This window comes from Stenella coeruleoalba (assembly GCF_951394435.1).
Source record: "Stenella coeruleoalba genome assembly, chromosome: 2".
In the NCBI taxonomy this organism is placed as follows: Eukaryota; Metazoa; Chordata; class Mammalia; order Artiodactyla; family Delphinidae; genus Stenella; species Stenella coeruleoalba.
The window spans coordinates 122,377,355-122,402,874 of record NC_137147.1 but is presented as its reverse complement, the minus strand read 5'-3'; the positions used below and the strand labels follow the sequence as shown (position 1 = coordinate 122,402,874).

General features: G+C 47.7%; 1 protein-coding gene across 6 annotated transcripts in view; it reads left to right on the top strand.

Annotated features, from left to right (window-relative positions):
- Positions 1 to 25,520, top strand: part of IGF1R (insulin like growth factor 1 receptor) — a 305,216-nt gene that overhangs the window by 265,975 nt on the left and 13,721 nt on the right. For all 6 annotated transcript variants that reach the window (XM_079912984.1, XM_079912983.1, XM_079912985.1 and 3 more), the window contains 9 exons: positions 652 to 788; positions 1,263 to 1,422; positions 5,067 to 5,169; positions 5,705 to 5,775; positions 9,647 to 9,876; positions 10,142 to 10,252; positions 14,211 to 14,370; positions 17,212 to 17,341; positions 23,608 to 23,742. In XM_079912984.1, coding sequence (XP_079769110.1) covers positions 652 to 788; positions 1,263 to 1,422; positions 5,067 to 5,169; positions 5,705 to 5,775; positions 9,647 to 9,876; positions 10,142 to 10,252; positions 14,211 to 14,370; positions 17,212 to 17,341; positions 23,608 to 23,742 — 1,237 coding nt within the window. The remainder of the gene's footprint in view (positions 1 to 651; positions 789 to 1,262; positions 1,423 to 5,066; positions 5,170 to 5,704; positions 5,776 to 9,646; positions 9,877 to 10,141; positions 10,253 to 14,210; positions 14,371 to 17,211; positions 17,342 to 23,607; positions 23,743 to 25,520) is intronic.

Here is a 25,520-nt window from a genome sequence, read left to right as displayed (position 1 = left end):
GCTGATTTCTCAGTGTTTCCCAGCTGGAACTTGCAGTGACATTGCTCACCACTTGGCTTACTGCTTTAAGAAGCAAAAGCAGGAGAGCAGGCACCCCAGCCTCACCCGGCAGCTTCAGGAATCGCTGATGAGGGCAGCAAGCTTGCGCTCAGCACCAGCTTCCTGGCGGCTCCCTCCCAGGCGGGCTCGGGGACCATCCTTTACACCTGCGCAGAAATTGCATCTGCCACATGCAGATGCAGAGCATGAAGGATCTGGGTCCCGGCTTGGAGGCTGGATGCCGCTGCTTCTGCTCACTCAGCACCTTTTCGATGATGCTTGTGTTTGATGGCATCGCATAGAAGCCGAGTAGCAGACCTAAGTGACTCAATTTGCCAAGATTTTCCTCCTGCACTTGAGAGTAGGCTTTTTTGTTGGGAGACTGAGGGGAAGGGAGGATATGGTGGCATCTTGAGACTTACAGGTCATTAGGTTGCTCCAGTTCCAAAACCCCTGCTGTGTGTGCAAGGCCAGGTCAGGAGGATTTGCTGCGGCCGCTGTCCGCAGTCCTGCACGAGGGGTTGGGGAGGGTGTTCTTAGGCTAGTCCAGTGTTTTTCTCCCTCCCTGAGGACTCGAATCTAACTTTATCGCCTATTTCAATTGTTGTGCAGAAGGAGCAGATGACATTCCTGGGCCAGTGACCTGGGAGCCAAGGCCTGAGAACTCCATCTTTTTAAAATGGCCAGAACCTGAGAATCCCAATGGATTGATTTTAATGTATGAAATAAAATATGGATCACAAGTCGAGGTAAGACTGGGGCACCGGCCGTGTGTGGGTGCGTTTCTGTTGCAGGTGTAGCGTGTGTTACACTTCAACACAGGGCACCTCCTGGTTAGCTGAAGACTTTGAACAGTAAAATAAGGAGGTAAGTCAGTGAGGATTCAGGTCTTTTTACCAACTCTATGCTCTTTGGGGAATTCTCACAGTGTGCGAGGAGCTGGCTTATCCTCACCCTCAAGAAACTGTTTCTTTGCAGAAAACGATCTTTCAGCCTAGAGATTGGGCTTAATAACTTAATCCTTCTGGAACTCTTTTTGGTTAAAGAAAGAAGGTTTGGTTAAAGGTCGGGCGTGCTTAGAGTTACTGCAGGACTGCCATAATGTAAGCCTGGGTGTTTTCCCTTTTATTGCAAATTGGGGTCAGTGTTAGGTGGGAGGCGGGAGGCGAGAGGCGAGGCAGTGTGTTTGTGGGAAATTGACACATATGTTTTATTTCCTCCAGGATCAGAGGGAATGTGTGTCCAGACAGGAGTACAGGAAGTATGGAGGGGCCAAGCTAAACCGGCTCAACCCGGGGAACTACACGGCCCGGATCCAGGCCACCTCTCTCTCTGGGAACGGGTCGTGGACTGATCCTGTGTTCTTCTATGTCCAGGCCAAAAGTAAGGCTTGTGGAGGGAGTCGCTGGGAAAACAGAAAGCAGGTGGTGCTGGGACTGGGGAAACCTGGGTCGTCATCCTGGCTCTCTGGTTTTCTGATTTCTGTCGGCCACCTTTCAGAAGAGTCACACTTTTGCCAGCACTTAATCTAGGAGCTCAGGCTGGGGAGCTGCCACACCTGGAGTCCCTACCTCGTCTGATAGGCAGGGAGATGGTCTGAGGCCCTCTTTTGAGGGAGACAGCAAGGGGCCCGTGCTCTCAACTTGGTTTATGTCCAAAGCATTTTACAAAGCATTGAATTGACCATTCTGCCTCCTGCCTCGTCAGGGATGCTGACTGGGGCTCCGACTCAGGGCTTAGAATCCTAAAGGGTGACAGAAACCTGGGGGCCTTCTGCTCCAGCCTGCTCCAGGGCAGGAGTCGCGGTGACAGCATCCCAGGCTGAGGCATCACCCCTGTCTCTCCTCAGCGGTAAAATAACAGATGCACTTTTAAAGCAGCAACACACTTTGAAAGCACACAGTGGTCCCTGTTTGGCACAGAGACTGGGCCATGTGGTGAGTTTATGCTCAAACCATCGACGAGACAGAATTCTTAGAAGGCCATTCTAGGCGAGGATTTTAGATTTTAAAAGTGAGTTTTGTAAAATGTATGAGCACAAGGGCACTATACTTGCTTGGCCAAGAAAATTCAGTATTTTCGTTTGGTGACATAAATATCCCTTATTTACATTTTGAGTTTCTGTTATTTTGTATTAGAAACCAAACTTTTAAGATTATTTCATGTTCAGATAATGGGATCAAATCTGGCATAGCACTATTCCTGACTGCTTCCGCGAGAAAAATCAGTCCCGCCTTGCTCAGTGGTGCTACTTCTGGGTCAGGTGGGCAATTCCCACTGCCCTGGTTTCTCCTGGTGTCCACATCTGTGCTACTCTGGTCTGGAGTCTGAGTTTTTAAATTCAGGATTCAGTCAATCCAGCAGTCCACCTGGTTAGCGCCTAGTCAAAGACATGCATGGTATTTGGAAGTCTACACAGTGACAGATACCAAAAGAAGGATGTGCAGGGATAGAATTGCAGACCTTGAGGTAGCATTTGATGAGCCTGGCGCTGTGTGAGGGGTAAACAGATGCTTGAGAAGATAATTCCATCATCTCAAATAGTCTGAATTCTCCATGTGGTCCATTTTACCTACTCTTCCAGTTGGCTAGTGCCACACACTCCAGCGCTGGAACTTTCACAATATTCCCAGAGCCCTCCCCGAAGAAGTGGCTTGTTTTCTCTCTTCTCCTCTCCTCCCCTCTCCACATCCATCCCTGAGGAACAGAGCCTAGGTTTCGAGGTCTAGCGTGATGCTGTGTTCTTTGAAACAGCAGCATTGGCTTCTGGGGTTCAGTGACCTTGGCTTATCTGCAGAGATGACAGGTTCCTCTCTGCCATTGCTCCCGCGTTTTTAACCCTGTGAGTGCCGGGAGCCAGTGGGAAACCCAAGAGCCGCTCTGATGGCGTCTTTCCAGCAGGAGTTGGCATACACCATGGGGAAATTAAATCTGCGTGCCTGCTTTACCGTTGGGCAGTTTTTCCTTGTGTCAGACAAGATTCTCTCCTGCTGTGGTTGAGTCTCCCTTCCTCCTGTTCAATCCTCAGAGGAGATGGAAGCTTTGGAAGCTTTCTGGCAACTGCTCTCCTTTTAGGAACCCTTCATGTGCTTGAATACTATTAAATTACTCCTTAGGCTTTTCTTCTCCAGACTAAATAATCTCAGGTTTGGGGCCTTTTCTTGTAGCCCAGTCTCACAGAACAATTTTCTAGCCATTCGGTCATTTTTTTCTTCTCTGGATGTGTTCCACTTTTTCCATGTCCCCGTTGAAATGTGAAACTCAAAAAGAATAGGATACAACTTGACCAGTAGTATAAGTGATAGAGATAGAAGAAATAATCCTCGGGGGCAAAAAAAGAAACTCCACTAGCTTCCCAAAGTCCCTGTTAATTTGCAAGTATTTTTAAGAATTAGGAAATGCAGGAGCCTGTATCCATTTTTAGAGCTATTTGATAAAAATATCTTTAATTTAAAAAATTAAAATAGCTTTAATAGTCCTCACAGAGTAATAATAATAGTAGTGTTTAGTGGCAGAATAATCATTGATGGGTGATCTACAATAGATGTAACTTGGTCCCCAGTGAGTTCCAACTTCATTTCCACATACGTGGGTGTCCCACAGGCAATTCAGACGCCTCGTGCACAAAACCAGAATCACAGTTGCTACCTTCAAAATCTCTCTCCATCCTTTGTTCCTCAGCTCAGTCCGTGACCCCGTAATCCACCCACCACCCAAGCCAGGAACCTCACAGCCACCCCTCCCCTTTCCTTCACTCCTGCCACCCATTTCTTATTCAAACCCACATCTCATTGATTCTGCCTCTGAAATACCTCTGGAATCCAGCCTCTGTAGCCACCACCACCGCCTCAGCTCAGAGCCTCCAGGGCGCTTGCTTCGTAGGGAAAATATGAGCCAGAGGCGCCGGAAGCCTGGGTTCCAATCCCTAGGTCATGGCCAGCCAGCTGCATGTGTGACCCTGGGGAGGACAGTTTATCTCTGTGAGGCTTTCTCATTCATAGACAAGGAGCAGTGATTCCTTGGTGAGGTCTGAGCTGGGTGATGCAGAACATGCACAGGGCACCCCCCCACCCGCTGCCCCAGACAGGGCAGGGTCTCCTCGCCGCTGCCAGCCCTTCCAGGCTATCCTCAGGCACAGCCATCTCTCCCACACAAATCCCACCAGTTCACTGTGGGGCTGGAGAGCTCTCACTGGTTCCGCTTAATCTGCAGAATGAAGTTCAGAGTGCTTAGCTTGGACAAGGCCCCTTAGGAGCTGGCCCTGGTTTCTCTCCAGTATCATTTCCAACCATCCTCTGTGCTTGGCGAGCTTCCCCTGACTCCCTTCCCCTCTCCCTTCCTCCCTGCATCCTTGCAGCATGTGTGGTCCACTTGTCTGGTTGTTATGCTACCTATGGACATGCTGATTACCAACATCTGACAGAATTTTCAAGTGTGTAGATCAGCATCCAGCCTGCCATCTGTCATGTAAGAGCTGCGGATGGTGATGAGCAGGCAGGAGCTCTGTGATCTCAGGCTTGGAACTATAGACGCTGATGTTTGGGGCGTATTCAGAGCAGCTTTGGCAAGGGGTGCCATCCAGTTACTTTTGGTTTTTTTTAATTGTCTGTGGAACTGTCCTAAGACAGATAAAAGTCAGTACAGCTTGAGCACTATAATACATAAGAATCTATTCTCTTTTTTAGCAAATGTATGCAATTCCACCAATAGTTATCAAACTGTATACAAAGATTATTTTACTTGAATCCATCATTTGAACTATTATTTCAGAATACACTGTACTTCAAAAATAAAAATGACTTTACTCCTCCATCGGCACTTATTTAATCTTTTTACAAATAACTCAGGGTTTGTTTTTTTTCTCTTTTATGTACAATACTGTTTACCTTCAGAACTCCTAGTTCATGATAGGCAATAAAGGAATTCTCAAGGATTTTTTTCCCCATACTTCCAGCTCAATATAAACAAAGGACACGAGCAGTTTGTTCACCTCATGACATTTTCTTGTTTCCCATTTGTTTCTGCAGCAACGTATGAAAACTTCATCCATCTGATCATTGCTCTGCCCATTGCCGTTCTGCTGATAGTAGGAGGGTTGGTTATAATGCTGTACGTCTTCCATAGAAAAAGGTGAGTGACTTGGTGAAAAGTTCAGATACTTTCTGTGTCTGACTGGTTTGATGATTTGAACCCAAGTTAAGATGAACTTTTTGAGAAGTTTGAGGAATTATCTTATGGATCAGAAAACCTGATTTTCCAATCAAATGTACAGAAAAAAGAGAATATTTTCTAATGATTCAACAACAGAAAAAGACTTTTTCTTTGGAGTCTGGATCATCCCCACACTGGTTGTCCCATCACAGATAACGCTGCTTGTGCAAAGCTTTTTCAAACATGATATTTTAACCCTGTACATCAAATAAGCCTTTCAATTTCCAACAAAGTAAAGAAACAAATGTTTCTTAAAAAGCTCTAATTTGAGGCCGTTGAAGAAGCCAAAAGAGGCGTTAGCAAGTGTGGTGGAGCTGTCCTGACAGTACCTCCACTACCCCTTCCCGGTCCTTAATGAATCAGAACAAATAAAACTGAGGTAACAAAGATGAAAATATATATAAAAGTATGTGGGGATTTTATTTTCTAACCTGAATTTCATCCTTTTTGACAGAAATAACAGCAGGCTGGGGAACGGAGTGCTGTATGCCTCTGTGAACCCGGAGTACTTCAGTGCAGCCGATGGTAAGCTTCTAAACTACAGTCACTGTCTGGGGTCCCAGCTCAGGAGCTTTGGGGAGTGTTACGAATTCAGGGGAAGAGGCTTGCATTATTTTGAGGGACCTTTGGCCTCAGATCCATCTTCATTAACACTTTTTTTTAAACCAATGTTCTGAGCAGTTCACTGAATATGTCAAAAATTCTGGGACTGTCTGGGCTGCCCCAAGGAAAAATGGGCTTCAGAGATGAATGTGGCCAGCACAGTAATCCATTTATTTAATTGCTTGAAATTTTATGCTAGAATGAAAAAATCTGTATAATTGTCAACATCTAGTTGGAAGATATGCTGCAGCTGACAAAACAGTCCTTTTAAACTAGTTTGAGCTTGAGTTTCATGTCATTATAATTGTCTTTGATCACTACGGCTTCTCTGATTTTTGTATATTGGAGATTTTCTGTTCATTCCCTCCTGACTGGGGTCTTCACGATTCTTACCCTCATGGCCTGTTCACATTCCCTCTGGTAGTAACTCATGAGAGCCATTTAGTTAAACGTCTGAGATGGTCTGACTTGGAAGGTTTTTTTTCCTTATTTGCTGTCTTGTCTTCCAAGTTTGCCAAAATCCTAACTTTTCAAAGTAAGTCAGGGTGAGACATTGGTCACTGGGTACCACTAACTGGCAGTTTGCTAGAGACGTTCACAAATGCCATCCCATTTGATCCCTGCATCCCTATAGGATGGGTTGTCTGATGCTCATCTGTCTGTCAGTGGGTAACGAGGCTCAGAGGGGAAACTCACCCTGGTCACAGAACTAGGCAGTTGAGAAATCAGGATGAGGCAGCCCCTGGCATCTTGCTGACATGTGATGCAGTCACTGTGGGGAAGGACTGTGAAGTCCTGTGGGCTGGGGAGACCGGCAAGCTGGCCCACAGGAGCAGCTGGCCAGGGTTTGTCAAGTGAATAAATAAGTGCATGGAATCAGCTGGATGTATTTAGAAAACACGTTTGCCTCGCTCATGCTTCAGAAGTGGAAGTGTGTGTGCAGGAGACGTGAAATAAAGAGTCATGATTATTCTAATTGCTCATCCTCAAATGAGAAAACAATTTAAAAGCACTATATAAGTGTGTAAAGTTTTATTAATGTGATTTCTTTAATAATTTCTAATTCAAATTGTGTTTACAATAAAGCCAATCAAAAGCAGACTCCTCTGAATGTGAATCAAGTGTAGAATAATGAGGACATTCTTCTTCTTTATATAAAGGTCTCACAAAGTTGTATTTTTTTGTGTGTGTGTGTGTGTGGTACGCGGGCCTCTCACCGCTGTGGTCCCTCCCGTTGCGGAGCACAGCCTCCGGACGCCCAGGCTCAGCGGCCATGGCTCACTGTCCCAGCCGCTCCGCGGCATGTGGGATCCTCCCGGATCGGGGCACGAACCCGTGTCCCCTGCATCGGCAGGCGAACTCTCAACCACCGCGCCACCAGGGAAGCCCACAAAGTTGTATTTTTAAAAGACATATATATGTACACACACACCTACATGTCTGTATGTATGTGTGTGTGTGTGTACATATAAGGCTCAGAGAATGTTCTGGAAGGATACACACCAAACTTAAAAGAGTAGTTACTTGTGGAGAGGTTCTTTTTCTTTAAAATAAAAAGGCAAGACGATTTTTATGCATTGTTTGAATAAATAATAGGTTTTTTTTTAATCAAGTAAGGTGAGGAGTCATTACACACTTAATGGAATTTATAAGGAAAATGCAAGTCCACTTTCCGCTCTATCAGTGTGGAGTAAGGCTACTGCAAAAATCTGCTCAGTTTTGAAATAAAGCAAGAAGATTGGCATTTGTAGCTTTGACTGTGAAGGATCCAGGAAGTTTAGAGAGAGCACAAATACAATCATATCAGACTCTAACGGCGATTTGAATTCAAATTTTGTGTCTTTCCAGAGTGCCTTCATAATATTTCTTGATTCTTTAAAAACAAAACAAACAAACAAAACTTATTGTCACCCAGGCCAACAGGTAGGAAGACTGTCACCTTATTTGAACTTAATTTATTCAGCCTTTTGACAAGCATCTTATAGCTAGTTTCCTCAAGGGGCAACAAAATGACATTGCAGTTCAAAAATGCTTTAAAAACTTCTCTCTCCAAAAGCTAATCTGCATGTCACCATTCTCCAGAGTACACTGAAAATCCCCTCCAGGGAAACGCTGATAACATTGTGCACGTAAACCTCTCCTGCCTGGCAGGGCTTAGGACTGCTGGCTAAAGTCAGAGCTACTGGGTTGAATCAGCTACCTCCCAGGGAATGAATGTGATTGGTTTTAACTCCATGTTTCATGGTGTGTTACATCGTTAATTCTGATTAAAAGCAAGCCTGGATTTTCAGAGATAAATGGATATATACAGTGTCTCTTTATACTTTCTGAGGGGTATCAGGAAGAGTCTTATCTACTGGGTTGTCTTGCATACTGACTCTCCTAAGTGAGCATCAGCCCCTTCTTCAGGGCTATAAACTGTCTAAGCCATATGGAGGTTGTAATTCCATTTGTGAAATTCCTGAACACATACATACGTACTATGAAATACAAAAATGTATGTGAAAGAAAATTCTAGATTGATTAACATAGTCCATATTGGAAATTCCTTAGAGGTGTAAATTGGTGGTATCTCCTGGGCCTAATTTATAGGCATCTTTGCTTTAAGATATCACTTAAAGGTAGATACCTGGGACTTGGGGGTGTCGGAATATAGCTGTCAATCCACTGCTTCTCTTACTTCCAGCTACAGGCCCACGGTTAACATCTGAAAGCCTAAAGGCAAACAGAAGCCATTCCAGGTTCTCAGTCCTTCTGCATTTCTAAGCCAGGACCACCTCTTTCCTACCAGTGGAGCATGCCAAGGGTTCCCCTCTCAGGCAAGGACGTAAGCACACAGCATTAGAAGAATATGATAATGATTGAAATTTCTTACGGAGCTGTAGAACAGGTTGATTTTATTTTAGTTCTCGCCTACCCATCAGAGTGGTAGGATGAATCTTCTGTTTTGTTTTCTTTCTTTCCTCCCTTCTTCCTTTCCCTCTTTCTTTCTCCTTCCTCCTGCCTAGAATTATTTATTTATTTACTTAAACCAAATTGAATCTGACCAGAAGCATAGGCTGGACAGGAAATCATATTCAGGCTTAGTCATTACCAAGCCCCACCCCCCCAGCCCCTCACCCCAGTGGTGGGAGGTCTCTGAGTTCACAGGCCCCAGGCCTAAGCCCTGGGGAGGTCCTTCTCATCAGCTGTCCCTCCATGCTGGTCACCACTGAATGCCCCTCGGTGCCAGAGCTCAGTTGCTTCCGTACCTCATTCATCCCTCCAGGGTCTCTGGCAAGGCCAGAGAAACTGTCCAGACTAGAGCAGAGCTACCAATGGAAATATAGGGCCAGTCCCATAAGAAACCTGAAATTTTTCTAGTAGCCACATATAAAATAGGAAAAAGAAACAGGTGAAATACATGTTGATAAGGTTTTCTTTAACTCAGTGTATCCAAAATATTATGTTTTAATATGCAGTCAGTAAAAAAGTTACTGAAATATTTACATTATTTTTTGAAATCCAGCATGAATTTTATACTTATAGCAACATCTCAAATTGGACGACTTTCTGGTTCTTATATGCTGTTGGTATCTTTGAATTATCTAGAACTCCTTGAGGACTTGAAATTTTAGTGTTTGACTGTACAGTGGCCTTGCTGAAATCCACAGCCTGTGGGAGATTCCAGAACAAGCCATATCCTTGTCTCCTGATGTTCTCCTCCGTGGGTTCTAGGAAGTGGCATCTTGCCCTCTTTGGCCTGGAGTTTGCCCAAAGCACGTTGTTTCAGTTCTGGCCTCTTCTTCCCCAGTGTACGTGCCTGACGAGTGGGAGGTCGCCCGGGAGAAGATCACCATGAGCCGGGAGCTGGGACAGGGCTCGTTCGGGATGGTTTACGAAGGTGTCGCCAAGGGCGTGGTCAAGGATGAGCCTGAGACCAGGGTGGCCATTAAGACGGTGAACGAGGCCGCCAGCATGCGCGAGAGGATTGAGTTTCTCAACGAGGCCTCGGTGATGAAGGAGTTCAACTGTCACCACGTGGTAAGAGAAGGGCCCCCATGTGTTGGGGAGCACACTTGTGGGTTTGCTGTCTCGCCCTGTCTTCTGTAGGGATCCCCCCCATCACCCCACTGTTCCTTTAGACACTGTGCACACGAAGGTTCTGGATGTGATGCAGGGCTGGCCCGTGAGCCCCAGTGGCCCATCGTATGGGCTCTGCTCTGGGCCAGATGGTCCCAGCGGTGGGGGAGCCGCAGTCGTGGGCAGCCCTCACCCTCTGAGCCCTTCTCTCTGTCCTTCCTCACAGGTGCGCTTGCTGGGCGTGGTATCCCAGGGCCAGCCGACGCTGGTCATCATGGAACTGATGACCCGGGGGGACCTCAAAAGTTATCTCCGGTCTCTGAGGCCAGAAATGGAGGTCAGTTTTGATTTTCACTGACATCCCATGTTAACTGTTCCCTTTCCTTTAGAACCTTCCCCCAGAAGATACTGCGTCCTTAAATCCTTTCACTTTTCTTGCCCCGTGCTTGGTTCTTGGTCCTGTATATGAAGGAGTTCCCTGACTAGAGAGAGACCTGGATCTTTTGTGAGAGGCACTTGCCAGTCCGCAGGTACCCTATTACTCAAACCCCTGTGTGCTTTTGCTGCTACATTATTCCCTCCACCCCCAGTCACCTCCTCTACCACCGTCTCTCTCTGACTCCCACCCACAGACCATGTCTGCGCTGCTCCCTCCCCTGGAGCCTTTCCTGCCCCCCACCCCAGCCAGGAGTGCCTGTCTCCTCCACTGCCTTCTCTCCTGGACCGGCTTTCTCTTGTTTGGTTCTTAGTGGATCCCCATCTAGCCCATTATGTTTCCTGTCCATCCCAGACCCAGTGTAGCTCAGTGTCGTGCTTGTCAGAGTTCACTGTCAGGTTGACTTGATTCTTGTGCCGGGTGGTTTCCCTCCCAACTCTGTGCGCAGACACCCACTCACTCACAGGCCCCCACCTGACGTGTGCCCCTTCCCCTCCTGTGGGCAATCTGAGCCTTTGAGCCGAGGGAGCCCCATTTCTCAAGCCCTGCATCCACATTTCAGGCTTTATCCAGAATCAGTGTCTTGCTTGAGCTTCTGGATGATCATCACCTCAGCTGCACAGTGATTTCTACTTAGTATCAAAAAAATATCAATTTGTGTTACCCTGGTGTCTCCCCATTGAACCCAGCTTTGTAACATTTGGAGGAGTGACTTTTTTTTTTTTTTTTTTTTTGCGCTACGCGGGCCTCTCACTGTTGTGGCCTCTCCCGTTGCGGAGCACAGGCTCCGGACGCGCAGGCTCAGGGGCCATGGCTCAAGGGCCCAGCTGCTCCACGGCATGTGGGATCTTCCCAGACCGGGGCACGAACCCGTGTCCCCTGCATTGGCAGGCGGACCCTCAACCACTGCGCCACCAGGGAAGCCCTGGAGGAACGACTTTTAAGAGTAAATTGGGAGATAAACACTTAGAAGTGATACCAGCAACATCTGCCTTTCACTTGGCTGCCTTGGTGGGTCTCAAGTCCTCACTTGGACCCTGACTTTGCTGCCTGTTGAGGAAGCTTTGGGTGTGCTTTTGTGCCTGGGATCCTCCCCTTTCTCTACCCCTCTTGAATGTCTGTAGCCTTTCTCTGTTTGAGCTTAATCTTTTGTTTTCTTCTTTTAATTGGCAACTTAATCATCTCCCAAGTAGTAATTCCTTAATTTTTGTTCCAAGCACTTGTTTATTACACGTTGCTTCCTTTACTCACAGCAGATGATGCATGTGGTTCTGCAAGGTCCGCGAGGCCCGGTGTGGACTGAGGCCCTGAGCAGGGCGGTTTGCAACACACCCACCCTCTGCTCTGCCCAGCGTGGGTCCCCAGCTCCCCTGGATCTTAGTGCCTTTTCCCAGCTCACTTTGTAATACACAAGCCAGCACAAAGGAGAAAAGCTTTATCAGCTGGGTAACTGGAGATGTGGCAGTATGTTTCTTATCAGATTCATTTAAGGCACCTCTGAAAAGTCTGAAGCACTTACTTCCTTCGTACCCAGTTTCAGGCACAGAATAAAAATTTGCAACACATAGCCCTAGTCCTGGCTCTGCCACTACCTGTCTGCGTCCTCAGGTGGCTGCTTCAGGCTCTGGGCCTTGGTTTCCTTATGTGTAAAATAAGAGGGTTGGGCAAGATGACTACTAAAGTCCTTTTCAGATGAAAAATTAACTTTAAAAAAAATTTATTTATTTTTGGCTGCATTGGGTCTTTGTTGCTGCACACAGGCTTTCTCTAGTTGCGGTGAGCAGGGGCTACTCTTCGTTGCGGTGCGTGGGCTTCTCATTGCAGTGGCTTCTCTTGTTGCAGAGCACAGGCTCTAGGCGCCCGGGCTTCAGGAGTTGTGGCACACAGGCTCTAGAGCACACGCTCAGTAGTTGTGGCGCACGGGCTTAGTTGCTCCGCGGCATGTGGGATCCTCCCGGACCAGGGCTCGGACCCGTGTCCCCTGCATTGGCAGGCGGATTCTTAACCACTGCGCCACCAGGGAAGCCCCCCCAAAAATTCACTTTTAGATTTGTCAGATTTAAAGTTGTTCTTTCTAACCCATGTCAAGTATAAATATACATATGCTTATCCTGTGGTTTCATTATATTCTACTTGGCATCTTCCCCCAGTGAAGATTCATTCATTTCCCTCACTAAATGCGGATGCTTGTGTATACGCGTCTTAAGTAGTTCTAAGCAAGTTAAATATTTCTGTTTTCTAAGATGTCTGAAAGAATGTCAGTATTAGCACCATGAACTGACAGAATGTCAGCCCTCTCCTTCAATACTTAAAGTCAGGTTCCTTTTTTTGATTCTGTTTTTCATATTAATATTATGAAGCGCCACTTCTAATAAGCGCCTAACTTAATATTCCACAACTTAAGTATTATGAACATAAAGTTAACATTTTACCTGCCAATTTCCTGGTGTACCATGCATATCTAAAGCCCTGAAAAGGTTAAAGGGAATGTTAGGTCCTGAGGGAAAAAGGCTCCTCTAAGCAAGGCCCCTTTGTAAAGGAAGGGGGTAGTTTTGGCTTACCCTTTGGGTCATCACATCACTTCCCCAGGCAACTCAGTAATGAGGATTTTAAATCACCACAGACAGTCCTGATAGTAGCTTCAGAATTCAAGCGTAGGGAACCAACCCCCAAGTACTTGGAGAGTTGTTATACTGCTCCTAGAAGCCAGCTTTGGGGCAGAAACTAGCACCTCACTGGGCGAAACCAGCATTCCCTGGGTGTGGACCTTGGCCAGGCATTGGCGGACACTTGCCATGCATGGTCCCAGGTCATCCTCCCAGCAGTGACCCCGCCTCGACCCCATGTGAAAGAGCCCAGGCAGGAGGCCAGACTGTCTGATCCTAAAGCCCAGGCATGTTCTTCCTGTGGCGCAGGGTTTGAGCTGGGAAGGGGACGTGTGGGACCTGTCAGAGCAGGATGGCTTTGCTGTGTTGTGACAGATGCTCTGTAGTCAGGGAAACTGAGGTAAAGTCTGTTGAACTCACACAAACAAGAGGTGGTCAGCATCTAAACTGGGGGTGCTGATTGGTTTCTACACTTTCTTTTAGGATAAAGAGGCTTGGACACACATTTTATGTAAAACTTTTCTAAATGGATTTATTATTTGGGGGTATTTCTTCTCAATTCTGAAGTCGGTATGTTGCCCTTCTCTGCAAAGAGGAAACGTGTATCCGTGTTACCTGTCACTGTTGGACATTGGTCCCCTCCAGAATAAGCTTCTGCTGGACTTAAATGAACTGTCAAGGGCTTGCTTTCCTCAGCACCCACAGAAGATAATAATCCAGGGAATGCCACTCTGTAAGGTGAACAAATTCATCTTGATGGTTTTGTACTTTAGAGGAAAGTTGAAGGGAAAGAAAAGGATTAAATAATTTAATGTAGGAAATAACACATCCAGTGTCCATTCAAGAAACCCGTTTGCTTATTTCCACATGGCCTTTGTAATGTCCTCTCCCTCCTTTTCCCTGTATGGAGTTGGATTGTAGAAATAAAAGGAACACATACACTAATTGGAATTTGAGTATCCAGAATTTTTAATATCAAAAATTGCTGGTTTCACTTTAAATGATGTTGGCCCCACCCAAAATCGAAGATGCTGGTCCTCCCAAGTTGTGCTAATAGGTGCTTCTCTCTGCAGCTTTGTGATGTGGTCAGAGGGCAAGTGCCATGGCCTCCTTCTGAGCCACTCCTGGTTTCTTAGCAGAATGACCTGTGGTGCTCAGATTGAACAAAGGTGGATTTGCAAACCGTGAAAGAACACGGGGAGGGAAAAATTCCTAAATTCTCACGTGGATTTTTTTTTTTTAATCTCCAACAGAATAATCCAGTCCTAGCACCTCCCAGCCTAAGCAAAATGATCCAGATGGCTGGAGAGATTGCAGATGGCATGGCATACCTCAACGCCAATAAGTTTGTCCACAGAGACCTCGCTGCCCGGAACTGCATGGTGGCCGAAGATTTCACAGTCAAAATCGGAGGTGTGTCCTTAGCTTTCCAGATCTGAGCAAGAACTAAACTCACACATGTTTTAGGGACCAAGTGGGCATTAGCCTGCCTGTGGAGAGGTTTTCCAATGCGTCCCGTGACTGCAGAGTCTTACTCTCTGGAATAATGTGATTGTGTCCAGTCAATAGTCACAAACGCAGCCAGCCTGGCTGTAATCCTGATAGTGCATGGGCGCAGTGGTCCAGGCAGTGGCCAAGGGTGAGCTGAGGCCATGGTCCGTGAGGTTGCCTCTACTGGCACTTGAGGCGTTTCTTGGCAGAACAGTTCTAAGCATTGTTGCCAAAAATGGTTGACACAGTGTCCTCAGGTGATTTTGACTTGTGCCTAAAAGTTGCCCTCCATACTACTAGTATGTCTTCCAGTTTTCCAGCTTACAAGGAACATTGTCTGCCTCACAACAACCGGGGGTCCATGGCGTTTTCTAAGAGGTGAGGTCCCCGATGATGAAGCCCGTGCACAGAGCAGAAGTGGTTACAGGATGAGGGAAGACCGCTGCTTTCTGGGGTTCGCACCTGAGCTGGTCAACCTCGGAGCTCTTGATCTTTGTTGCAAGCCTTACTTACTAGCTAACTAAACTCCTCCTTAGACCCCTTGTTGCCACCACCCACTGTAACACCAAAAACGGGGGGTGCTCACTTGTTAGGAATTTACTTTGGACTTTAGGTTTGGTTTTTACTTTGGTCCTTGAATCTGCCTGATAAAACACATAAAACATCAGGGCTGCATGGGAACCACCTGCTCTTCCCACTGTGAGATGATGATGTTTCAGGAAAATGCTGAATATTTATCCTGAGAAGCTACAGGAAGACTTTACATCCAAAAACTATTTAAACCTCTTTGTCTAGCTCTTGAACTGTCTGTTCTGGAAGTGCTCGCCTTCCTTTAGCAGTGTTTTTGGGGGTTTTTTAACAATGAATTTGAATGAATATTTTGGCCCTTTGGTGAGCAATGAGTATCCCCTCTAGAATGGTTTCCCAAGTGGGGATAGGCATCTTTATCTTTCCTTTGTAGGAGCTAGAGGTAATGGATGGAGCCATATCGTATAGCAAATATCCTTGGCCATCAGTTATTCCGTGCGTCCTTGGATTGGCCCTTTGAGGCATCCACACATTTGACACCCCTGAAAGTCTGAGGCTGTCTTGCCCTGGGGCTCTCAGGGAAGAGCCCCTATGGCTGCTGCCTGGGCTTCCTCTGCTCCCTCCCCTTCCCTTCTCAGCGAGGACCCAGATTGCTCCCACAGAGATGCCAACCAGCTCCCCTTCCCCAGCTGCAGAGCCAGGCAGGCACTAACTAAACTAAATCCCGGTTCTGCCACTAACAGACGTGAGGCTTGTGGCAAGTGTCTTTAAGTTCTGTGAGCCCCAATTTCTTGACCTCTGAAATGGGGATGATGCTGTAAGAGAGCCATGAGATGCTGGGAAAGACTCGGTGCAGGAAAGCACCGGGCACGTACGTGCTGGGTGTAGGGCAGGTCCTTGGAAATGGAAACGTTAGTGTCTGTGGCCTAACTCAGTTCCTTCTCCTTTACTTCCCTGCTCGCCCTCACTGCGGGAGAGCTGTTTTTGTGCCACTTGCCATTGGAAGTCCAAATCAGCAAGGACTCTATTTGCTATTTAACCATGTGGCATATTTATAGTGATGTTTTCTTTGTACTGTGTTTTTTCTTCCTGAAATTTGAAATTTTTCTTTTGGGTTAAGGAGGAAATAATTTGTGCTTTTTTTCTGGGATTTCTGTCTTTCCTTGTTGTGCAAGGAAAAGCAGATCCTCTATTTGCACGTCACTGGATAATTCAGAGATAAGACTTTAGCACTTCGTTTTTATTCTTCGCTAGGATTCAAAAATGTTTTTCTAATGCCCAGTGTCCCATGGATTACAAATATGACAAGCAGTTTTACCAGAGGCAATTCGATGGCCGTTAGCGTAGTACAAGGAAATTATGTTGATTAACGTCCAAGGAACTTTGTTCTCTGTGTTTGCTTTGTAGCCTTACCTCTTTGTGGCAGAGTTAGAGACATAAATGAACATTTTAAAAAGGAGAGCAGCCCTTTCTCCTGGGAAGGAGAACGGAAGAGTCCCTGTAAGAAAAGGTTACATGATTGAGTGGAAAATCAAAATCTGACAAAGAAGCAATAATTTAGGATTATAAAGCAAGCCTGCCATCAAACATAATTATGTGACATCTTCTAGAGACATGGAAAATGGAAGACATTTTCAAAAATGAGTGGGAGTATTATGTTGAAAAACATTATTGAGTAATAGCTTCAGGGGCCTAGTAAATACCATCTCTTAGGCATCTTACTGTGTACTTTTTTCATCGTGAATTGGTCCTCTCAATATTTTCCCCCTTATTAGATGGTGAAACTACTTTCTTTCCTCTGATAATGAGGCAGTGTTACTAAGTAAATAAAAGTCAACATGCTCCTGGCTATTTGATCATGTTTTTAAACCACATACAAATGACCTTTGCTCTCCTCAGTACATATTTTCCTGATAAACTATGGGTCCTGATAATTTGTAAGATGCCTCTCATTTTAAATGCAATGAGGGAGCTACCTTCTTAAAAGAATCACATTGTAAATATATTTAAAGGCAGAGATTTCTGGGCATTTGCTTGTCATGTGACTCACCGGTCCTCCCCTGCGGTTTCTGCCTCATCAGGTGGCAGCATAGATATCGGCCTACCTAAAGCCAGTTTCCCCTTGGACTTGTCTGTGGGCACAGGACCCTCCTCTGAGACGTCACTGTGCCTCTTTGCTTCTCCCCCGACATTACTCACATGGGGTAACTCTCGTGCCTTCTCTCCTCCTCACAGATTTTGGGATGACGAGGGACATCTATGAGACCGACTATTACCGGAAGGGAGGGAAGGGGCTGCTGCCCGTGCGCTGGATGTCCCCCGAGTCCCTCAAGGATGGAGTCTTCACCACGCACTCTGACGTCTGGTACGAGGGACCTTTCCTGTAACGCCAGCCCCCGGCCCCCACGAGTCCTTTCCTTTCCTCCTGTTTTCTGTTCATTGTTACCCGTTTCCGGCTTTGACTAAGTGTGATGGGGGCCACCCCCTCATCACTGACGTGTTCCTGTTGTCAGTGGGCACTTGTGGGATCTAAAGAACTTGTGGGACCAACATTTCTTTCAATGCTTAGCTGCTCACCGAGTGGTTGGGAGGCCTGGAGACACACCACCAGGGGCTAGGGTATGGGGACAAGCCAGAAAGTTTTACCTCTTTCTGCTTCTTCCCCACCTGCCTTCTCTCATTTTCTTTCGCAATAAATAGATGCGACGGATGTGTGCGTATGTGTGTGTTTGGGGAGGTGGTTGCTTCACCTAATTAAACCTTCAGATTGCAGATGCTGCTTATTTTAGACCCAAAGCTTATGAGTCTTGATGTGTTTTCCTATTGGTTCCATCTGCTGTCTGTCCTCTTCCAATGGGCACCTATCGTTGTTGACCCAGGGATGGTGTGGAAAGCAAAATGTCTCCCTTAGTCATGGACGTATCTTGGGGTAGAAGGTGCATCAGCTGCGGATGCAGAGGCCTTTTGATAGTATTGTTTATTGCGGCTCCTCAGCAACATTGTGGAGAGGTGGTCAGTTTCTGAAATACGATTGAGGTTCTTGGCAGGCGAAGGCCCGGGCACGTCTACCTTCTAGAACGTCAGCTAGTTTCTTGGCTGTCCTCTCAGGAGATCCCGTTGCTGGTGGGTTACAGAAATGGTAGTTGTTTACTCCAGCTGTAGGGATGAGCACATAGAGGAGCTATTTAAATAGTGACCGACATCATTTTTTTTTTTAACCTCATGAACCTTGGGATCAAGGGCCTTGGATCCTATTTTGAAGACAGGTGCGAATTGGAAATAGCATTTGAATGTGACCCAGCAAAGCATGATTTCTTCTTGAGCTCAAGTGTGAGATCTGTTTTGCAATCAGCCTATTCAAGATGGTTCCCTCTTCACAGTCAAATCAAAGTGTTCGACACCATTTTTAGATATCGAGATGATGGGGAGAGGACAGGCCTGGGCCCACACCCGCATCTGTTTATTCTAGGATCCATGCTTCCAACAACTTTGAGGTCAGCTTACAGTGCAGTAAAATAGAAAACCACGAGAGCCAGGGAAAACAGAGGCAGGGCAGGAAGATAAAACTAGAGTTGTTAATATCTCACAGGCTAAGTTTACCAAATTCTGGTTAGCAGCAATTGCAACAAGCAGCAGTAAAGGGTGTTTATTGCCATTTTTCTCCCATTTGATGACATAGACATTATGAACCAGTAAGAAAAAATATATATAAACAAGAGTAGGGATTTCATATTCATTCCATTCATGTTCAGGCTTTGACAGTGCTTTTGTTTTTTTTTTTTTTTAACATAGCCTTTGAGGATAACACTGGTAAGGTGGGTAGGCTAGGACAATGGAGAATATGGAAGGCTTCTTAGCTCCCCAGGATCTAAAGTGCTCCCTCTTGAAGGAATGAAAATCATTTTTGAGTATATTCAATGGTACAAAACAGTCATCCCTAAATAGTTAAAGTCTAGAAAGAAATACAAAGAATTGTATTTGACTTTGCAGAAGATACCCTAGAATTTTAGGATCAGAAGATATTCTGAGGTCGGGACCCGTCCCCACACCCCATCTACAGCATCTTTGACAGCTGGTTTTTGAGCTTCTGCTCACATATTTCCAGGGAGTGCTAATTCCTCTCTCATAAAGACAGATAGCCCTAATCCTTAAGACATCCTTGGGTTTTGCAGGTCTTTCTCATGCTATGCTTAAGTCGGCCTCTTGCTGACACCCCGTTGGCCCTTCTCTGTAGCACGGTTGCACAACCTGCTGTTTTTGATGAGACAGGCCTTGGAGTCACAAGGAAATGGTCTCTTTTCTCTAGGTGGAACATCTTTAGGTTTTCCTGCTATCCTTGGAGACATTATTCCCAGGCCCTTGGGCACTGTCCTGGTACCTCCTATAGCTCCCTTGTAGCACTGTGTCCCTGCAAATGGTTCCTTTGGGTTAGAAGACACAGGTGTGCCCTCCAGGCATGGAGGGAACCAGGCACAGGACTGGGGAGGGGGAAATCCATGGCTTGAAGGTGTGTTTCCTTCCTGGGCAACTGAATCACCCTACAACAGTCTTCATTTCTTGACTTACTGAGAAGCTTTCCAAATGGCCACAAATATCCAGGGCTGGTTGCTCCCTCCTAGAGTTATTTGGTTCTTCAGTGGCGAATTCACATCAGCTGGTAATGTGGATATCTCTGTAGGTTTCGATTTGCTGGTGGGTGGGACATTGACAGATCCCGTCCTTGTATGAGGAGGTATAATTATTGAATGCTGACTTTAACCAGCACTGGAATTGAAGTGAGTCTCACACCAAGTTGTCCCTTACTTGGGAAAACAGCCCCAATGCTCGAAATTAGAAAAGACTTCACACAAAGGCATTTATCAAATGTTTAAAGATTAAATCCATAAAATTCAAAGCTTGGTTTTGCATGAGGCATTAAATGCCAGTGCCACATTGTAAATGACCTGCTTGGAAAAGCATGCAGGTGTTGCATCTTTCTCAGCGTCTCTGGCTGTGTGGCCTTGGTCAAACCATGGGGTATCTGTGGACTTCAGCTGCTCCATCTGTGAGTTAAGGTCTGTTTGGGGATGTCTGCAGAACCTCAGTAGATGTTTTTGTTTTGTTTTGGTTTGGTTTTTTGTGGTACGCGGGCCTCTCACTGTTGTGGCCTCTCCCGTTGCGGAGCACAGGCTCCGGATGTGCAGGCTCAGCGGCCACGGCTCACGGGCCTAACCGCTCCGCGGCATGTGTGGGATCTTCCCGGACCGGGGCACGAACCCGTGTCCCCTGCATCGGCAGGTGGACTCTTAACCACTGCGCCACCAGGGAAGCCCCTCAGTAGATGTTTAAATGGCCCCTGTGACAACTCCTGATGACAGGGAGGCACGTTGGCGTTGGGTAGAGATGCTTTAGCCTCCATACCTTGGGGCAGAAAAATGGTTGAACTCAGCTAGTCATGTCCTGGGAAGGACGCCCGGATGCCAGCACTAAGTGGCCCTCACAGACAGGTGACACTGACATCAAACCAGAGTCACTCCAGGGAAAGCCTTTGTGGAGAGCCGGCTCTGTCACCTTCTGTGTTCTTTCACGTGTGTGATCGTGAGGACCTGGCGTGGCCCAGGCACAGTGCTCAGCGTGTGCAAGAACCAGGGTGCCTAGAGACATGGTCCTTGTCCCTGAGGGATGAAGTCTTATAGAGAACAGGAAGCGACCCTGACGGGCTGGGATCACAGACCCCTTCCCCGAAGAGCGGGAGTTGTGGGGCACCCTGAAGTATGGACTTTCACCTTCCGAACAGTGAGGAAGTGGGCTCTTGGCGGTGGGAACACTGGGGGAAACCACGGTGGTGGGAAGCGCTTAGTTCGTGTAGAGGATGGTGGGACTTCCTCAAGGGAGTTAGGCTGAAGAGAGCTCAAGTGAGGCCTTGGCTGTTTTGTTAGGGGTTTGGGACTAATTCTGCAGTCTCCGTGAGGAGAGGCTTCTGAGCCGGAGAGTGACTTAGAGCTGTGTTTTAAGAAGTTCACGTTAGCTAGAGTGTGAAGCTTCTCTGAGTAAGATGTTGGTGCCAAAAAGGAGGCGTCCTGCAGGCCAGGCAAGGGGGACCATCTGCACTGAGGTGCTGGGGGACGAAAGGAGGGGAGCAGACCTTTGGGCAGGTCTGAGCCTGCACGGGCAAGCTGTGGGGGTTATCTGAGGAGGTGTGGGAAGGATGACCTCAGGGTGCTATTGAATATAGTTCCCCGTGCTATACTGTAGGAGTTTGTTGTTGGCATGTGGACTCTTCTAAGCTGAAGGAGTCGAGAAGTGGAATTTGCAGGAAGGACTCTGACCTTCCCCTGAAGCAGGCTTATGACCCTTATATGCCCTGGAGGAAAGAAGCATCCTTATTTCCTAAGACACCAAGAGGAATCTGAACTAACAAGTCTTGCTGGGTTTCCCCAGTTCACTGTACCCTTTGCTCATCTCCTTCTGTCCTGTCCCCCTTTTTCCATGACTTTGTGCTCTTCATCAAAACTAATATAAAAAATGCTTAGGTTTTACTACTTTGTTGGGTCTTCATTTCCTTATGAAGGCTCCTGTGTCGTGTAAAACTTATATTAAAAAAATCTGTACCCTTTCTCTTGTTAATCTGTCTTTTGATACAGAGCCCCAGCCGAGAACTGAGCAGGACAGAAGAAAAGGATTTTTTTTTCCCCTTCTTTACAAAGGAAAGTGGCATTCTCTAAGAAAGTTAATATTTTTTTCCTCGACTGCCCCAAACCCGTTGGGAAACACTTTTTAACTTCTGAAGAATTTCTTTGATTCACTTAGGAGAGAAGCTAAACGCATGAGCTTCTGACTTTATACTAGAGTTGTGGTTCTCGTTTCAGTGATGTTACACTAGCAGTGGTTCTCCACAGGGTTGATGGCATCTCCTAGGAGACATTTGGCAATATCAGCGTGGCGAGACAGGGTTGAGATACATTAAGGTCAAGGGTCCACAGTAACCCAGAGCTTGGAGTGGGGCGGTAGGTGCTGAGAGGTCAGCATGGGCGCCGTTCGGTGGGCGGTGGGCGCTGGCCGCCTGACAGTAGCTGGCACAGCCAAGGAACGTGTGGGGCAGGAGGGGGACGTGGGGCTGGGAGAAACCGCATTTTCAGGTTATTTCTCAGGCCAGGCCTGCCGTCAGTTGGGTACCACATTTCAGAGGTGGAGTTGGGAGCCGTGGCCTCTGAGCCAGAGACCTAGGTGACCGGGCCAATTCAGTCTGCGGAGATCCCCCAGCCCAGGTCGACGGAGGGAGCCCACTGCCCTCGGCTGGGCCTGCGAACACCGCATTTGGGCCTCCAGGCTTTCAACTTTCCTAGGTCTCTCGTGCAATACCAAGACTATTTCTTGGTCACTGAGTTTCAAAAGGATCTTGGGTGGGTCTGTCCTCTGAGGGCTAAGATTCTAAATATTTATGTCTGACATCTGCTCTCAGCATCAATTTGTACAAAACCCTTTTGTTCATGGAAAGGAGCTGAAGCATCGAGTAAAACATTCTGATACAAAGTCCGCGGCCCTCCTGGCTCGGCTTGGCCAGGATCCGCAGAGCTCTGGGCGGGAAGCGCCGCCCCAGAATTTTCAGTGCGGCTTTGCCCACACCCCTGGCCTTTGGAAGGTCCAGGAAGCCCCTCGGGTTGGCCAAGCGGCAGGCTTTAATCTGCAGAAATGAACCGAATGGAAAGGCAAATAGACCGTGGAGAATTTGTGAAAGACGCTGATGTATGCTGGGAAGGCACCTTTATTTTGCAGATTACAGCACTGCCTTTTTTAACATCCTCAGTCTGAAATTTCTGTGTATGTGTATACCTATTTTAGTTTGTTTTCCAGTAGTAGGATCTTCTAACCTACAGGCAGAAGCGCATGCGAGGCGGAATCGCTCCCTGCTCCCCTTCCTGACTTGGTTCCTCAGCCACCCCCTTCCCCCCACCTTGGCTAAACTCTGGGCCTAAGGATTCTTCCTAGTGCGCGAGCCCCACCCCAGCCAGTGCCGCCCTTCTCTGTCCCCCACCTGTGAGGCTGAGCCCCTCGTCTCCCCGGGCCCTTCTGGACCTGTAAGATCCCCACTGAGCTTTTCAAACACCCCAAGGCCCAGGCCCCCACCCCAGACCAGAGAAATCAGTCGGGGGCCCAGGCATCCTTAAGAGTTAAAAACTCAACCAGGGATTCCTGCGTAGAGAACCACCTAGGTAGAAGTTTCTAAAACGGGGAGCTTGTTGAACAGCTTGCTTGTCCCAGGCTGCATTTAGTCCCAGGGATTTGCACTAAATCACTGTCCCAGCCGGGCCTGGGGACCAGCATTCGATTATTGGTGGTATAAAAGCACATTAGGGAGACGCTGCCCTGCAGGGTCCTGTCTGGGGCTGGGCCCTGAACCCAGCTTGCCTGGGGCTCCCATTGGAGATCACGTGCTCGCTGGCTGTTCAAGGGCCCTGAACACTCCTTCCCCTCAGCTGGCAGAACTGTGCCACCAGGGCTGCATTGACTCAACGACACAAGGATGGATGTTCCACACTTAGCCCAGGGCCTGGCTCGCTGCCCGACATGCGCTCAGTCGCCCAAAGGGAGAGGGCTGTGTGGCTCTGTCCACCCCTTTCCGAGCACCTCACGTTTCTTTTCTCCCTGTAGGTCCTTCGGGGTCGTCCTCTGGGAGATCGCCACGCTGGCCGAGCAGCCATACCAGGGCCTGTCCAATGAGCAAGTCCTTCGCTTCGTCATGGAGGGCGGCCTTCTGGACAAGCCGGACAACTGTCCTGACATGCTGTATGTATATGCTGGGTCCCTCTGGCCCTGGCGGGTGCTGGGATGACCAGAGCAGTTAAGAAGAGGGTTTATCCTAATGGAAAGAACCTGTCCCTTTGGGCAAGTGCCTTAATCCTTCCCCATCTTCCTTAATCCTGGGGTTCGGATTTGCAGTTTACATTGTGGTTTCTCAGGCCAAACGTCTTTGTGAAATACTTGACCAAAGCAATCCCTGCTGGTCTGCTCCAGGCAGAGTTTTTTTTTTTAAATGCAGCAACATGACACTGATTACTCTTAAGCCACAGTCCCAGGCTGCTCCCCAGCCATCAGCAGGGCTCCTCCAGGCCTGTGGGGGTGACCTCAGACCTCCTTTTGCAGGCGGTTCCAGGATGCTGCCACCACCTGTGGTCCCTCCATGTTTCTTTCCTGTTAAGTGTTTACAAAAGTCATAAAAGGCCTGTGAGTGGCAGGCTCTCAGCAGCCTCCTCCAGCGGCTGTGCTGACCTAGAGGCGGTCAGGGGGCCTCCCGGCAGGCACAGCCCTGGCATGTAGCTTTCTGTTCCTAAGATCTGTCAGATAATGGGAAACAGTCCGTGATGCCTCGTGGTCCTCCCTGCTCAGTGTTCTTAGGAGAAGCCCCTCTGTCAGTGGAGGTCAGAGCTGCTGAAAGTGTGAGGGTGTGTAGGTGTGAGGATGTGCAGGTGTGCTGTGGTTGGGTCGTCAGGTGCAGACAGGTACAGAAAGCAGTGGACTTGCTTTCGACCTGCACATTAAGGCAGGGCTCAAGATTCTTCTGGATCCCAATAGGTAGAAGGTAGGCTACCACTAATACTTCAAGACCAATGCAGGAATTTTCCAGAAGTGCTTTTCAGGACAGATTTGGCCTCACACTGGAAAGGGCCCCAGAGGAGCTGTTGGGCTGTCTCCATGTCTGTGTGGAAGGCTCTACCCAGATCTGCCACCTACCCGTGCACCAGCCTTGAGTGAGCACTGACTTGGGCAGGGCCCCGTCATGGTGGGGTGATTTACAGATGTGAGTCAGATGCCACGTCGAGTGGGTACCAGGGAAATTGGCCCCAACAGCCAAGAAAGCTCTGTTCATTTGGTCTCCCAAGGTTTCCATGGATTAGGAAATGGGAGTGCTGGCTCCTCTGCTCAGTCTGATGAGGTTGAGATCAAGATGTCAGCCCGAGCTGCGAACATCTGAGGCTCAGGAGGCTCCCTCTCCCAGGCCCCTGCAGGTTGTTGGCAGGAGTCAGCCCCTTGTGGCTGTAGGACTGCGGTCCCAGGGTCTTGCTAGCTCTCAGCTCCCAGTCCTTGCCACACTTCCCCTCCATTGGCCTTCTCACAACAAAGCAGCTTTCTTTTTTTTTCTTTTTTTTTTTTTTTGCGGTACGCGGGCCTCTCACTGCTGTGGCCTCTCCCGTCGTGGAGCGCAGGCCCAGCCGCTCCGTGGCATGTGGGATCTTTCTGGACCGGGGCATGAACCCGTGTCCCCTGCATCGGCAGGCGGACTCTCAACTGCTGCACCACCAGGGAAGCCTCCAAAGCAGCTTTCTTCTTCAGGACCAGCAAGAGGATCTCTCTGCTGCTTTTTGACTTTTTTTTTTTTTTTACCTGATTAAGTCACATCCACCCAGGATAATCTCCCTTCTGATTAACTTAGAGTCAATTATTAGAAACCTAAATGGAGGAGTGGAATCTCATCACATTCACAAGTCCCTCCCACTCAGGTGAGGGGATCATACAGGGCGTTTACACCAGGGGTGGGAATCTTGGGGACTGTCTTAGAATCTGAC